General features: G+C 39.4%; 1 protein-coding gene across 1 annotated transcript in view; it reads left to right on the top strand.

Annotated features, from left to right (window-relative positions):
• LOC126252360 (cytochrome P450 4C1-like) overlaps positions 1 to 16,741 on the top strand; it is a 182,009-nt gene that overhangs the window by 141,442 nt on the left and 23,826 nt on the right. The window contains exon 5 of the mRNA XM_049953252.1: positions 13,560 to 13,760. Coding sequence (XP_049809209.1) covers positions 13,560 to 13,760 — 201 coding nt within the window. The remainder of the gene's footprint in view (positions 1 to 13,559; positions 13,761 to 16,741) is intronic.

The raw sequence follows: 16,741 nt of genomic DNA, 5'->3' as shown, positions 1-16,741 counted from the left end.
GCTGTGAAAAGCGGCGTAACCGAAAAGAAATCACAGACAGTGACTGAGACCATTCATGTCTCAGTCTTGTTCATCCATAAAAGGGAGAAGGGTGTAGTCTCTTGGTGAAGCTGACAACGTAATGCCACAAAGACGCCATTTGGGCCGTTTTGCAGGGTAACACGCCAGACACAAACCGAAATTGCAGTTTCCTTAGTTGTGTGTCATTTCGTGACTTTGGCGACAGTATCGAGACACAGGAGATGTTCGTTGTAGGTCAACTCCAGGTCGACCAAGATTAATCACCCACAGCCGGAGCGATATCTGGCCGTGGCTGCCCGACTAAGTCGGAGTACACATGCGAGGCAATTTGCTGCAGAGCCTGCGGCTGCCTCAGGAGTTGCTGTAGTGTATCGGAGATCGGAACAACAGGGCTGTAACCCAGATGTCTGGTTGTGTGCATCCTGCTCACTCCATGAAGGACAGGATCGTGTGTTGTGGAGCCGGCAACGTCAAAATTTGACCAGGAGTGAACGGAGGAATGTGCTCTTCAGAGACGAATCCCGCTTCAGTTTGCAAAATGATTCTCGTCGCACATTACTCTAGAGAGGACCTGGTAGCCGATACAACCATAGGAACATCGTGGAAAGAGACGGAATTCGTGCTGATAGAGTCATGGTGTGGGGAGGCACCATGTTGAATGGTTGTACGGAGCTGCAGATCTTCGTTGGTGGTAGGAGGAATACTATAAACGCTCAGACGTGGAGAGATGAGGTACTGCTTCCACATGTTTCACTTTTGAGTGGTGCAGAAGGTCCAGACTTCCTCTTTATGGGCGATAATGCCCGCTGGCACCTAGCTGTTACAGTAAATGAGTTTCTTAAAGGTGATGAAGATGCATTAGGGAGGCGAACTGCATGCCGTCAGCCCGCGTCAAGGACACTCCCACATATTGCATGGGGGCTTAATTAAAATAGAATGCAAATAATTTTAATTTTTTGTAGCTGATTGTCCGATTACGAAGTCTCGTAAACGGTTGGCCCTGACTAGTATTATTACGCTATCTGACTGCATAGAACAACAACAAAGAATGAAATGGAAATTTTCATTAACACAATTAATTAATTAAGTCCCCAGCAACTATAAAACCTACGAAACCAAAGCACAAGTATAACTATTCTGTGTGTGGAAGTATGACTCAACGTACGCATCTGGCACGGTTCTTCTTCAATAACACAAGAAATTTTAAATATCATTTATACTGAATTAAAGAAAATAAAAATACCATAATTACTCAAGAGAACCAGAATTACACTCTAATACAAGAACACAAGCCAGATGCTTTGTTGACTGAACCTGTAATGACGCATTATTCAGGACATTGAAATAATGAGAAAGAAAAGAAAAGTGGTTTGTTACCTTAATTTATATTGATGAAAAGCACTCTAGACATTACAATCTCTCCACACCGACTCGCTACTATCACATCTCAACAAGAACTTTTCAGTATCACATCTCAGCAAGCACTGCCTACTAGCTCATCTCAACAAACACTCCTCACTACGACATCTCAACACTGACTACCACGAGCTCTCCCCAAGCACTGCCCACTACGAGTTCTCAATAATCACTGCCAGTGGAGGCGGGGGAATAATACTCTCTAGCGCGATCTCTGGCGCTGTGGCTCAGTGTAGCCACCTTTCATATGCCCTTCCTCCACGGGCTAGAATTTGATGTCATTTTTGCCAGCATTTGTGGTGAAAATACCACCAAATTCGTCAAAAAATACAGACAAAAATAAAAGATAATATTAATGCGTAAATATCATATAACTAGATAAAATTTTGGCTTTGCACTGACCTTTCAATAACCTAATATATAGAATACAGTAAGGAATACAAATTCTTTCACACATGTGACTTTACTTTACACAATATTATGTGGTTAAACAGTTCAATCAATAGCGTCAGCAATGACGAATATGTGCAGGTAAGAGTCTCATAACTTTTCACCAACAGTAATACACAAAAAATCAGTTTATACAAATATTCACATAAACGCTTTCCATAGCCCAAGAAACAAGTAGTTGACAGTTCCAGCAGTAGCACCCAGCAATGGTCAACAGGTGCAAAAACCAACAAGTGACATCATTTCGGTAGAAGCAGTCCATCAGTGGCACCCAGCAATGTTGAGCAGGTGCAGACACCAACAGGTGACATCTTTTCAGTAGAAGCAGTCCATCAGTGGCACCCAGCAATGTTGAGCAGGTGCAGATATCAACAGGTGACATCTTTTCAGTAGAAGCAGTCCATCAGTGGCACCCAGCAATGTTGAGCAGGTGCAGACATCAACAAGTAACACCATTTCAGTATAAGCAGTTCCATTAGTGGCACCAGCAATGTTGAACAGGTGCAGATATCAACAGGTGACATCTTTTCAGTAGAAGCAGTCCATCAGTGGCACCCAGCAATGTTGAGCAGGTGCAGATATCAACAGGTGACATCTTTTCAGTAGAAGCAATTCATCAGTGGCACCCAGCAATGTTAAACAGGTGCAGACACCAACAAGTGACATCATTTCAGTAGAAGCAGTCCATCAGTGGCACCCAGTAATGTTGACCAGGTGCTGACCGCAGTCCATAAAATTCACTATCACTAATCACACTGTTCATCAGCAGAAATTAAACATGACTAAATGTCACACATCATGTTGAAAAGTGCAGCACCATCACTAATCAGACAGTTCAGGCATGAACAATAGTTTGAATACACATACAATGCTTTTACACTAAACATACAAATCATAACAAACACACAAATGATATCAGATAATTGTCCTATTAACTATTACAATACACAAATACCAGTAAACCTATAATATTTATGGGTGTCAGTGCAAGCCACAACAAACAAGTAAAATAATATTTAGGAGATAGGTTGGTACCAATTTGGGATAGGAAAAGGAAAACACACAAAACACACTCACTCATCTTTCATCCACATTAGTGCTACTGTGTAATTGAATAGTGTTAACTGTGTAAATGCACTTCTGTCAAAATTTTATGTTCATCATGTGTATCAAGTAGTTGTTGTTGTTGTTGTGGTCTTCAGTCCTGAGACTGGTTTGATGCAGCTCTCCATGTTACTCTATCCTGTGCAAGCTTCTTCATCTCCCAGTACCTACTGCAACCTACATCCTTCTGAATGTGCTTAGTGTATTGATCTCTTGGTCTCCCTCTACGATTTTTACCCTCCACGCTGCCCTCCAATGCTAAATTTGTGATCCCTTGATGCCTTAAAACATGTCCTACCAACCGATCCCTTCTTCTAGTCAAGTTGTGCCACAGACTTCTCTTCTCCCCAATCCTATTCAATACCTCCTCATTAGTTACGTGATCTACCCACCTTATCTTCAGCATTCTTCTGTAGCACCACATTTCGAAAGCTTCTATTCTCTTCTTGTCCAAACTGGTTATCGTCCATGTTTCACAATGTTATCGGCAAACCTCAAAGTTTTTACTTCTTCTCCATGAATTTTAATACCTACTCCGAATTTTTCTTTTGTTTCCTTTACTGCTTGCTCAATATACAGATTGAATAACATCGGGGAGAGGCTACAACCCTGTCTCACTCCTTTCCCAACCACTGCTTCCCTTTCATGCCCCTCGACTCTTATAACTGCCATCTGGTTTCTGTACAAATTGTAAATAGCCTTTCGCTCCCTGTATTTTACCCCTGCCACCTTCAGAATTTGAAAGAGAGTATTCCAGTTAACGTTGTCAAAAGCTTTCTCTAAGTCTACAAATGCTAGAAATGTAGGTTTGCCTTTTCTTAATCTTTCTTCTAAGATAAGTCGTAAGGTTAGTATTGCCTCTCGTGTTCCAACATTTCTACGGAATCCAAACTGATCTTCCCCGAGGTCCGCTTCTACCAGTTTTTCCATTCGTCTGTAAAGAATTCGCGTTAGTATTTTGCAGCTGTGGCTTATTAAACTGATTGTTCGGTAATTTTCACATCTGTCAACACCTGCCTTCTTTGGGATTGGAATTATTATATTCTTCTTGAAGTCTGTGGGTATTTCGCCTGTCTCATACATCTTGCTCACCAGATGGTAGAGTTTTGTCATGACTGGCTCTCCCAAGGCCATCAGTAGTTCTAATGGAATGTTGTCTACTCCCGGGGCCTTGTTTCGACTCAGGTCTTTCAGTGCTCTGTCAAACTCTTCACGCAGTATCTTATCTCCCATTTCATCTTCATCTACATCCTCTTCCATTTCCATAATATTGTCCTCAAGTACATCACCCTTGTATAAACCCTCTATATACTCCTTCCACCTTTCTGCCTTCCCTTCTTTGCTTAGAACTGGGTTGCCATCTGAGCTCTTGATATTCATACAAGTGGTTCTCTTCTCTCCAAAGGTCTCTTTAATTTTCCTGTAGGCAGTATCTATCTTACCCCTAGTGAGACAAGCCTCTACATCCTTACATTTGTCCTCTAGCCATCCCTGCTTAGCCATTTTGCACTTTCTGTCTATCTCATTTTTGAGACGTTTGTATTCCCTTTTGCCTGCTTCATTTACTGCATTTTTGTATTTTCTCCTTTCATCAATTAAATTCAATATTTCTTCTGTTACCCAAGGATTTCTATTAGCCCTCGTCTTTTTACCTACTTGATCCTCTGCTGCCTTCACTACTTCATCCCTCAGAGCTACCCATTGTTCTTCTACTGTATTTCTTTCCCCCATTCCTGTCAATTGTTCCCTTATGCTCTCCCTGAAACTCTCTACAACCTCTGGTTCTTTCAGTTTATCCAGGTCCCATCTCCTTAAATTCCCACCTTTTTGCAGTTTCTTCAGTTTCAATCTGCAGTTCATAACCAATAGATTGTGGTCAGAATCCACATCTGCCCCTGGAAATGTCTTTCAATTTAAAACCTGGTTCCTAAATCTCTGTCTTACCATTATATAATCTATCTGATACCTATTAGTATCTCCAGGATTCTTCCAGGTATGCAACCTTCTTTTATGATTCTTGAACCAAGTGTTAGCTATGATTAAGTTATGCTCTGTGCAAAATTCTACAAGGCGGCTTCCTCTTTCATTTCTTCCCCCCAATCCATATTCACCTACTACGTTTCCTTCTCTCCCTTTTCCTACTGACGAATTCCAGTCACCCATGACTATTAAATTTTCGTCTCCCTTCACTACCTGAATAATTTCTTTTATCTCGTCATACATTTCATCAATTTCTTCATCATCTGCAGAGCTAGTTGGCATATAAACTTGTACTACTGTAGTAGGCATGGGCTTTGTGTGTATCTTGGCCACAATAATGCGTTCACTATGCTGTTTGTAGTAGCTAACCCGCACTCCTATTTTTTTATTCATTATTAAACCTACTCCTGCATTACCTCTATTTGATTTTGTATTTATAACCCTGTAATCACCTGACCAAAAGTCTTGTTCCTCCTGCCACCGAACTTCACTAATTCCCACTATATCTAACTTTAACCTATCCATTTCCCTTTTTAAATTTTCTAACCTACCTGCCCGATTAAGGGATCTGACATTCCACGCTCCGATCCGTAGAATGCCAGTTTTCTTTCTCCTGATAACGACGTCCTCTTGAGTAGTCCCCGCCTGGAGATCCGAATGGGGGACTATTTTACCTCCGGAATATTTTACCCAAGAGGACGCCATCATCAAGCATTGTATAACAGTCAATAATAGTTAGTCAACGTCATAGTCATCATATCAAGACCAATGTTTGCCAAGCCAGATCAAAATGTACGGTTGCTGAACAACTGTCAGTGAGCCAAGATATGCAATTACTTCCTCTCTCCAAAAAAAAAAGTATATACTGCTTAGTGATTTAACAAAGTGTGTGTGTAGACAATCTTCTTTCTACTTGAGTGTTCTAGTCTGCCATCTTCATCCTCCTTGTTCCATATAGACCAACAAAAAAAATATGCTCCTCACTTACTTCACCTCTTATCCACCAAAACTCCAATAATCATCAGCCTCACATAATCTCAATACTTCAATAATACCTCTTCAATACGTCGATCATCAATATCATTTACCTTACCTCTTGTCCACGAAAACTCCAATAATCATCAACTTCACATAATCTCAATACCTCAATCATACCTCTTCAATACGTCGATATATATAAACCTCAGTACCAATATCATTTCACTTCCATAACAACTCTTTCCTCTAGTCAGTCTCCTCGAACAAGTACAGACAAAATCCTAGTGCAACTTCAATTCAGCATCCCATACAATCCGAAGACACAGTGTCCACACACAACCTCTGTATAATCCCTCTGACCCAAATCTTCTACTCATTATAAATTATAAGATACATTTTGGTTCCTTGTCCATCGTTAAATAAAAGAAATGCATACATGATCTCTAACAGACTTTAGTTTGAATAACTTTCAGTAAGTAAGTACGATTACGAAGTGTTAATGATGGTGATATTTCAGTGTGTACACTACTTCAAAAATCATGGCAGAAACAAACATGTGGAGTATTTTTTGTGTCGAGTGTCACTTCCTATTTCAATTGCTCACGAAGAATGCAGTGTAATAACTGTCAATGGTCTAAACCTAGTGTTGGTATGTCATGTCGTTATCTTCCTTCCTATTAGCATAAATTTATACAGCTTCCATAAAACCTCCAGCTCATGTGACTTCTATGAAGTTTCTCGTACTAAAGTCGTTCGTCGAATTATAGCAGTTCATTTTCTTATCTTAAAAATATAAAACACTGAGCGTAAGCAAAACATGCAATAGCGAGTAAATATACCAGTAGAGAACAGAATGTCAACAAGTGGATGCAGCACAATCCCTACAACGAGGCTCTGCCAAGCAAACAATCTATAATTAATACCACAGTGTAACCTAAACTCTATGTTCGTACACAGTATATCAGCATTTCTATATTCTAAATTAAAGAGTAGTTATGACAACAAAACAGAAGTGTGTAAATATGCAATCCATACGCACAGCAGCAAACCTATATCTTACGTAATAAACAAGTCATTAGCATCATTCAGCATAAGCAAATAAATGTTCATATGTAATCTTAATAAGTAAACATGAAGGCGCAAGCAGATAAATCACAAAGTGTAACCTACATACCTAACTACAGTCAGCACAATTAATCAGGTGACAATTATAATTTAAATAAATAAGCACAGCAGGCACATAATAGAAAAATATGACATCAGTGAAAAAGCAGTGCAGCCAAGCGATGCATAATATATACAAATAACAAGCCTGTTCATTAATCAATCATCGTCAAAATCAGTAAATGTACACAAGCACGTCGCTTCACAAGTAAATTCATAGAACATGAAATTTAGCACAAAGTATGAGTCACGTAATCGCAAGCAGCAAATTATGTCTAAAGTACGTACCTAAGTGGAAATATGTTACCTGAAAAATAAACTCAATTAATAGTTACCCTTTTTAGTTTATTACTTTTTTTTTCTTCGAAATTACATTCTTCCTGAAATTTTCTCCATAGCAAGTCGTCTTAACGTCGGACACGCACAGAATTTACCTGAAGGTCTTAAATATTTTACACAACCGTATCCTGAAAAATACTGAACGTTAATAACATAATTCATAAAGTCACCATAGCTTTATACTGAATTTAATCCGAGAAATTAGACTGTATTTGTTTACGTCTGTCAGTGCATTCGCACTGAGCGCTCGATCAGCTGTAGGCGCGTGATGTAGAAAGTGATTGTTTGCGGTCAACGACTGCCTTGTGCGGCGCGCAGACTTCACTGTTGCTTTGAGTACGCGCCGCCGGAACACAGCGCGGTATCCTTGTACTCTCCGCATGTTTACGTATAACTGTTGGTTTCTCAAATGTATGTCATTCCACAAAAAGTTTAACGTTAGATATGTGATGTATTCCCTTAGAGCGTCGAGATTTAAGAGTTTCTACTTCAACAGTGTTATCATGGATAATTTTGCGAATCCTATATGGACCGTTATAAAGCAGAAAAAATTTGCGACATAAGCCTTTTCCTTTGTGAGACAAACGGTGAGACTTAATTAATACCTTCTGACCAACTGAAAAAGTTTTTAAACGACCAGGACGTTTAGCTGATTTCTCTCTTCTAGCAGCCGCAGACGCAATATTTCGTAGAGCCAGGTTGACAACTTCAGAATGCCGCAGTTTCCGTGAAGGCGGAAAAGGAACGATTTCAGAAATGCGATTTGTTGGTACTTTATTTTTTAATATCAATAGAGGCGTTAAAGAAGTTGAGTCATTAGGAAGTTCATTCAGAATGTTTTGAAAAATATGAAGATACTGATCCCAAGTTCTGTGATTCTGATGACAATAAAGACGGCACAATTTATTGATTTCCTTCATCCATCTCTCTGAAGCATTAGAGTGAGGGTGAAAAAGTGAAATAAAAATTGGTTTAATCTTACGACGCCGTAGAGTACGAAGCCAAATTTTAGAGCGAAACTGTGATCCATTATCTGATATAACCTTATCAACATGACCAACTTCTTTAAGAAAATGTTTGATGAAAGCATTAGATACTGAACGAGCTGTTGCTTTGCGTAAAGGTGTAAAACACACATATTTTGATGTCAATTCCACTGCTACGAAAATGTACGCAAAACCATTAGTAGAACGAACCACTGGACCGAACAAATCAACTGCAGCCATCTCCTTTAATTTCGCTGGAATGATAGGAAACAACGGTGCTCTGTGAGAAACAGTTGGCGGCTTAGCCTTTTGACATAATTTGCATTTGGCAAGAACAGATCGAATACGTTTTTCCATATTACTGAAGTAGCAATTTTCTCGTAATTTATGAAAGCATTTTCTGGGACCAAAGTGAGCATAACTGAAATGTGTGTACCAAATCAATTTATTGACCCACTCATCAGGAATACAAACTAACCAAACAGAGTTGTCGACCGATTTTCGTTTGAAAAGAATGTCATTGCGAACTAAATAATACTGTCTGATCGCTACGCTTTCCTTTCTCCTCCACTTCTCCTTAATGTCCTTCCAGATGGGATCCTTATTTTGCTCCTTAGCGATGTCCTGGAGCGAAGAAGAAATAAAATTCTCAAACGCAACACCTTGAATGTACATCAAACAATAATGGTTTTCTTTGCAGTCCTCTTCAGCACTTTGTTTCAAACCCATAGGTGCACGTGATAAAGCACCAGCAACAATATTTGAAGATCCCTGTATGTAAACAATACTAAAATCAAATTCCTGTAGGTACAGCGCCCATCGTGACAATCTTCCATGAGTTAATTTTGTCGACATAAGAAATTCCAGAGCTCGATGATCGGTGTAAACCTTACTATGTCTGCCATACAAAAATGTGCGAAATTTTGTGAAAGCCCAAACAACAGCCAAAGCTTCAAGTTCCGTAATCGAATAATTCTTTTCGGATTTAGAGAGAACACGACTTCCAAAGGCAATAGTTTTCTGTACTACAACGCCGTCTTCTTCTCTCTCTTGAAATAAGTGTGCACCTAGGCCTTTGTATGATGAGTCCGTCGCCAAACAAAAATCTTTAGATAGATCCGGATGTGAAAGAAGTGGAGCAGCAACTAAAGCATCACGAAGTTGTTCAAATTCTGACTGAGCTTCCTCATCCCAACACCAATTAGAATTCTTTCCAGATAGTTCACATAAACGAGGTGTGCCCAAATTGTCCAATCTAACAAAGCGTCTAAGAAAATTACAGACACCAAGGAAACTACAAACATCACGTTTTGTAGTAGGAACAGCATAATTACGAATAGCGTCTAGTTTCTCTGGATCAGGGAGAATACCTTCTGTAGAAATAATGTGACCGAGAAATTTCACCTGAGAACGACCAAATTCAGATTTTTCCAAGTTCACTGTCATGCCAACTCTTGCAAAAATACGTAATAATGAATCCAAAATTTTGTTATGCTCACTCCAAGAACGTTTAGCAATAAGAATATCGTCAACATATGAAGTAATATTGTCACGAAGATAAACAGGTAAGATTTCGTTTAAACTACGAATGAATGCTGCAGAAAATATAGTAAGTCCAAACGGTAATTTCCAAAGTCACTTTTGGGTAAAACAGTCAAATCCGGTTATTTTTTACCTACTGTCTAGATAGATGGATAGTAGAAGAGTTGTTTTTATAGATGCAAAGAATAGTGAAAGAGTAAGCAGCGGTGCAGAAAACTAAAAGGGAAATAGCACCACTACAGCTCGGGGCCCTGTGAACGCTACGGCACATATTCACTTAGTATAGTGAATCCCCTGAGGACGTTAATAGCTGCACATAAATTTCAGTTTGTGACTTAGTGGCAAATTTGGCGGAAGTGCGTACGTAAATTGATCAAGCCATGAACATGGATGTATGTCATTCTTAGAATTACGAAAGATCTGAAATTTCCGGACAGTCAAAAAGTGTTTATAGTCAAAGTTTTCGCCTCGTGGCGACAAAGACCTACCGCGTCTGTCCCAGTCCCAATGTCGGTTATTGTCAAGTTCGCGCGCCTGGCGCTCTCTTGTTGCGTCCCGTAAATGAAACAAATTATTTTCTTCAAAGCCCTCTGCTATCTGTGATTCTAAATTTCTTCTGCTGTCTTTTCCTATAATTTCGCCTTCGATTTGTTTGACTTGCTTTCGTAATGCCTCAACTTCCCTTTTAACGCGTTCATTAATTTTTTCCTGATTTTCAACAAGCTTATTTATGTTCTGGTACTCTTCGGTTTCTGCAAATGGTAATGGAGCTGTATCATCTGAATCTCTATCCCCATTTAAACTAAGACTTGTCAATTTATCTGAAATCTCCTCAACTCTTTCCGATAAGTCACCTATTTTTTCTTTCTGTTTACCTACGTCTTCCATAAGTGTCGCGACTCGGTTTTCAGTGTTGACACATTTGGTAGTTAACTGTTCATATTGTTGTGTTAGATTATTTATTCTGTCATTTGGTACGGATTCCTCGATTCTCTCAAATATTTCTTCCTTATCATGTGCACGTTGTAAATTTAACTCTGAAAATTTTTGTACTATCACGCGATCTCTTTCTTCCTGTTCTCTATCTTGTTCCCTTTGTCTAATCTCTACTGCAATTAATCTATTATTGTGAGAATTCAAAATCGGTTGTACTTCTTCTCTGATTTCTTTCTTTAACTCATCTTTCATATTTTTGAAACATGTCCCTATTCGTGAATCTAACTGTGTTTCCAAAGTTCCCATCTCTGTTTTAATTGTTCCAATCTCTGTTTTAAATTCAGATCCTAACCGAGTTTCCATTGTTCCCATTTGTGAGTCTAACCGTGTTGCCAAAGTTCCCATCTCTGTTTTATTTGTTCCTATTTGTGAGTCTAACCGTGTTTTTAATTCAGATCGTATCTGTGATCCCAAATTTAATATTGCACTCATCAACTGCTCCGTACTAACTTGTTCGAAATTCTTTTCGCCCCTAACATTTCCCACAAAACCAGCCTCCTTCGTCATAGCTGTAAGGCCATCTGTGTTCGATACTATTACAGGATCTTCTGTCGTTAATCTCGTATTCTGAGAATTTTCTGATTGAGAAAAATTTTGAAATGGTTCCGGACTATTTTCCCGACTTATTAAATTGTTTTCCACTTCATTATCCATCATACTGTTTTCCCCTGTTGGCGAGTTCGCCATGTTAACAATTTCGTCATTCTCACTATTCATCATTTTTGCCTTTTTCATCGATCGCGTAATCATTTACAAAATATACAAAACTCGTCACTGTACGAAATTTATACACAATGACTCTTTATCTCCAACAATACCATTTACATGAAATGTTTCCCTCAAACACGATTAATCGAACAATTGAAATAATTGCGCTAAATCGTCAACGCGTATACAAAACAACAAATCAAATTCAGAGAAAAAATACCATTCTAAGAATGACAATTACCAAATCTACACATGCAAAATAGACTATAATTACTAAACTACAAATTACTACAACAATACTACTGTCTACTATTTTTACAGTCAGAAGATTCCAAGGGACGATCCGAAGCAGCGGTCGCCTCGTGCATGGGGGCTTAATTAAATGAAATGATAATAATTTTAATTTTTTGTAGCTGTCTGTCCGATTACGAAGTCTCGTAAACGGTTGGCCCTGACTGGTATTATTACGCTATCTGACTGCATAGAACAACAACAAAGAATGAAATGGAAATTTTCATTAACACAATTAATTAATTAAGTCCCCAGCAACTATAAAACCTACGAAACCAAAGCACAAGTATAACTGTTCTGTGTGTGGAAGTATGACTCAACGTACGCATCTGGCACGGTTCTTCTTCAATAACACAAGAAATTTTAAATATCATTTATACTGAATTAATTAAAGAAAATAAAAATACCATAATTACTCAAGAGAACCAGAATTACACTCTAATACAAGAACACAAGCCAGATGCTTTGTTGACTGAACCTGTAATGACGCAGTATTCAGGACATTGAAATAATGAGAAAGAAAAGAAAAGTAGTTTGTTACCTTAATTTATATTGATGAAAAGCACTCTAGACATTACAATCTCTCCACACCGACTCGCTACTATCAAATCTCAACAAGAACTATTCAGTATCACATCTCAGCAAGCACTGCCTACTAGCTCATCTCAACAAACACTCCTCACTACGACATCTCAGCACTGACTACCACGAGCTCTCCCCAAGCACTGCCCACTACGAGTTCTCAATAATCACTGCCAGTGGAGGCGGCGGAACAATACTCTCTAGCGCGATCTCTGGCGCTGTGGCTCAGTGTAGCCACCTTTCAATATCTGAACTGCTCTTGTTGTGGAATGGGACCGATTGCCTAGAGATAGAATGCCATGTGTGGTTGTTACGCGTAGCCATACCCCCTGTTAACTTGTTTTTCTGTGGAAGAGATTTCTCAGTTGTGTTATTTTCTTACAAAAGTACATCTTAGCTGTTGGAACTTATCTAACATTCTGCTTCAGACAATGATTTATGCCACAGATCTTGGGATTAAACTGTAGCTTTGTTCAGTAATCCTTCCTATATCCTAATAAGGCAATATGCCCTCTTTCCGTAATCATTCATAACTTTTGGATAGTAGAGTGTATCAGTCATAGGTAAATCGCCGGTGACAGAAACCCAGTACCTAATACGTATGACATTAGAACGTGGAGAAGAAGTTATCTTGATTTCCACCTTTGAGGAATACGTTAAATCCAGCTTAATTTGCCGGCCGAAGTGGCCGTGCGGTTCTGGGCGCTGCAGTCTGGAGCCGAGCGACCGCTACGGTCGCAGGTTCGAATCCTGCCTCGGGCATGGACGTGTGTGGTGTCCTTAGGTTAGTTAGGTTTAATTAGTTCTAAGTTCTAGGCGACTGATGACCTCAGAAGTTAAGTCGCATAGTGCTCAGAGCCATTTGAACCAACCAGCTTAATTTGTTTGGACAAGAAAGTAAACGATGATGAGCGATCGTTCCGTCGTTTTCTTTGTTTCCTGTGTCTGCAGTTTGTTAGGGAATCAGTGTTCACGATTTCAATAAGCGAAAACTGTTCACAGATACGCACATTTCTGATGGCCGGTACTGAAACGACCGCCTGTTCAATTGGTTTCGCACTGGTGCTTCTATCGCTGCACCCCGAGTGGCAGGATGCAGCGCAAAAGGAACTGGACACTGTTTTCGGTACCGGAGAAGACTACCTGAGGTCCACAACGCCTGAAGAACTAGCGCAGCTCCCGGTCATCGAAAGCATTATTAAGGTAGGCAAGAACAGAAATTTCGTATTTGAGCTAACTGGTAAGGACTGCGAGTAGTGAACACCTCATGGAGAGGATTCAGTAATCAGTGAACTAACGTTCTAACGTACAGTTCAATAGCAGAGTCATCAGGGATACACTACAGCACTTCCAGTGCCGGCGTTTTGTTTGCTAAGTGGATACATAATCAGGTTCTTTAAAGTGAATAATAGCAATTGTTTTGTATTTCTGTCCATGTTTCCTCACTGAAGACAGTCTTTTCTGACGTATATCTTAAGTGATTCACTTTCTGTCCATGTTTTTTCCTCACTGAAGACAGTCTTTGTTGTCTTACCTATTAAGTGTTCATTGTGGCTGAGCTTGTCCAATTGGTAGTCTTGCTGCGTTTAACCGCTCCAACAAATGGGTCACAGATCTGTAGAATGAAGTAGTCGGAGTGCATAAAGTAGCCCTACTCTCTCGGTTTTTGGAGTAAAGTGGCACAAACATTTTTTTATTTGTTTTTCTTTCTTTTTTGGGATATCAGTCTTCTGAATGTTTTTTATGCAGCCCGCCACGAATTTCTTTCCTGCACCTTTCCCTTCTTCTCAGAATAGCACTTGCATCCTACGTTCTTAGTTGTCAACTGGATGCATTCAAATTTCTATCGTCCCCTGTAGTTTTGCCTGTTGCTGCTCCCTCTAGTATCATAGAAGTTATTCCCTAATGTATTAGCTCATGTTTTGTCATCCTGTCCCTTCTTTCTGTCAGTGTTTCCTACATATTTCTTCCTTCGCCGGTTCTGCGGAGAACCTTCTCATTCCTTACCTTATCACCTCACAACCATACAATGCTGTGCTCCAAATGCAAATTGTTAGAAATTTCTGTCTCAAACAAATGCCTATATTTGAGACTTATAGGCCTCTCTTGGCCAGGAATGTCCTCCTTAGCAGTAGTACTCCTCTTTTATGTCCTTATTTTGTGCGTCATGGGTTACTTTGCTTCCAAGTTAGCAGAATTCGTTCGTCTAATTCGTGATCATCAATTTCGATATTAAGTTTCTCGCTTCTCTCATTTCTGTTGTTCTTCATCACTTTGGTATTTTTCCATTTGCTCTCATTCCATATTCTGTACTTATTAAACTGTATATTCGATTCAACACACTGAAGTTAACAATGTATATTGATATCGTTGATATCCTTTCACGGAGAATTTTAATGCTACATATGAAACTGTCTTTCATGTTGCTTATTACTTCTTCGATATATAAATTAAATAATAGGAGTGAAAAGCTGCATCTCTTTTTAATTCCAGCACTTCATTTTTGAACATAGAAACTTATTAGCTCTTCTTGGTTCTTGTAGGCACTATATGTGTCTTTCCCTACGTTGTTGTTGTAGTCTTCAGTCCTGAGACTGGTTTGATGCAGCTCTCCATGCTACTCCATCCTGTGCAAGCTTCTTCATCTCCCAGTACCTACTGCAGCTTACATCCTTCTGGATCTGCTTAGTGTATTCATCTCTTGGTCTCCCTCTACGATTTTTACACTCCACGCTACCCTCCAGTGCTAAATTTGTGATCCCTTGATGCCTCAAAACATGTCCTACCAACCGATCCCTTCTTCTAGTCAAGTTGTGCCACAAACTTCTCTTCTCCCCAATTCTATTCAATACCTCCTCATTAGTTACGTGATCTACCCAACTTATCTTCAGCATTCTTCTGTAGCACCACATTTCGAAAGCTTCTATTCTCTTCTTGTCCAAACTATTTATTGTCTACGTTTCACTTCCATGCATGGCTACATTCCATACAAATACTTTCAGAAACGACTTCCTGACACCTAAATCTATACTCGATGTTAACAAATTTCTCTTCTTGAGAAACGCTTTCCTTGCCATTGCCAGTCTACATTTTATATCCTCTCTACTTCGACCATCATCGGTTATTTTACTCCATAAATAGCAAAACTCCTTTACTACTTTCAAGACACTGTCCATTTCGTTCAACTGCTCTTCCAAGTCCTTTGCCGTCTCTGACAGAATTACAATGACATCAGCGAACCTCAAAGTTTTTATTTCTTCTCCATGGATTTTAATACCTACACCGAACTTTTATTTTGTTTCCTTTATTTCTTGCTCAATATACAGATTGAATAACATCGGGGATAGGCTACAACCCTGTCTCACTCCCTTCCCAACCACTGCTTCCCTTTCATACCCCTCGACTCTTATAATTGCCATCTGGTTTCTGTATAAATTGTAAATAGCCTTTCACTCCCTGTATTTTATCCCTGCCACCTTCATAATTTGAAAGAGAGTATTCCAATCAACATTGTCAAAAGCTTTCTCTAAGTCTAGAAATGCTAGAAACGTAGGTTTGCCTTTGCTTAATCTTTCTTCTATGATAAGTCGTAGGGTCAGTATTGCCTCACGTGTTCCAACATTTCTACGGAATCCAAACTGATCTTCCCCAACGTCGGCTTCTATAAGTTTTTCCATTCGTCTGTACAGAATTCGCGTTAGTATTTTGCAGCTGTGACTTATTAAACTGATAGTTCGGTAATTTTTCACATCTGTCAACACCTGCCTTCTTTGGGATTGGAATTATTATATTCGTCTTTAAGTCTGAGGGTATTTTAACTGTCTCATACATCTTGCTCGCCAGATGGTAGAGTTTTGTCAGGACTGGCTCTCCCAAGACTGTCAGTAGTTCTAATGGATTGTTGTCTACTCTGGGGACCTTGTTTCGACTCAGGTCTTTCAGTGCTCCGTCAAACTCTTCGCGCAGTATCTTATCTCCCATTTCATCTTCATCTACATCCTCTTCCATTTTCATAATATTGTCATCAAGTACGTCGCCCTAGTATAGACCCTCTATATACTCCTTCCACATTTCTGCTTTCCCTTCTTTGTTTAGAACTGGGTTTCCATCAAAGCTCTTGTTATTCATGCAAGTGGTTCTCCTTTCTCCAACGGCCTCTTTAATTTTCCTGTAGGCAGTATCTA

This window comes from Schistocerca nitens, chromosome 4 (assembly GCF_023898315.1).
Source record: "Schistocerca nitens isolate TAMUIC-IGC-003100 chromosome 4, iqSchNite1.1, whole genome shotgun sequence".
Classification (NCBI taxonomy): Eukaryota; Metazoa; Arthropoda; class Insecta; order Orthoptera; family Acrididae; genus Schistocerca; species Schistocerca nitens.
Note: the sequence above shows the minus strand (reverse complement) of the source record. Positions and strands in the feature narration are given on the sequence as shown.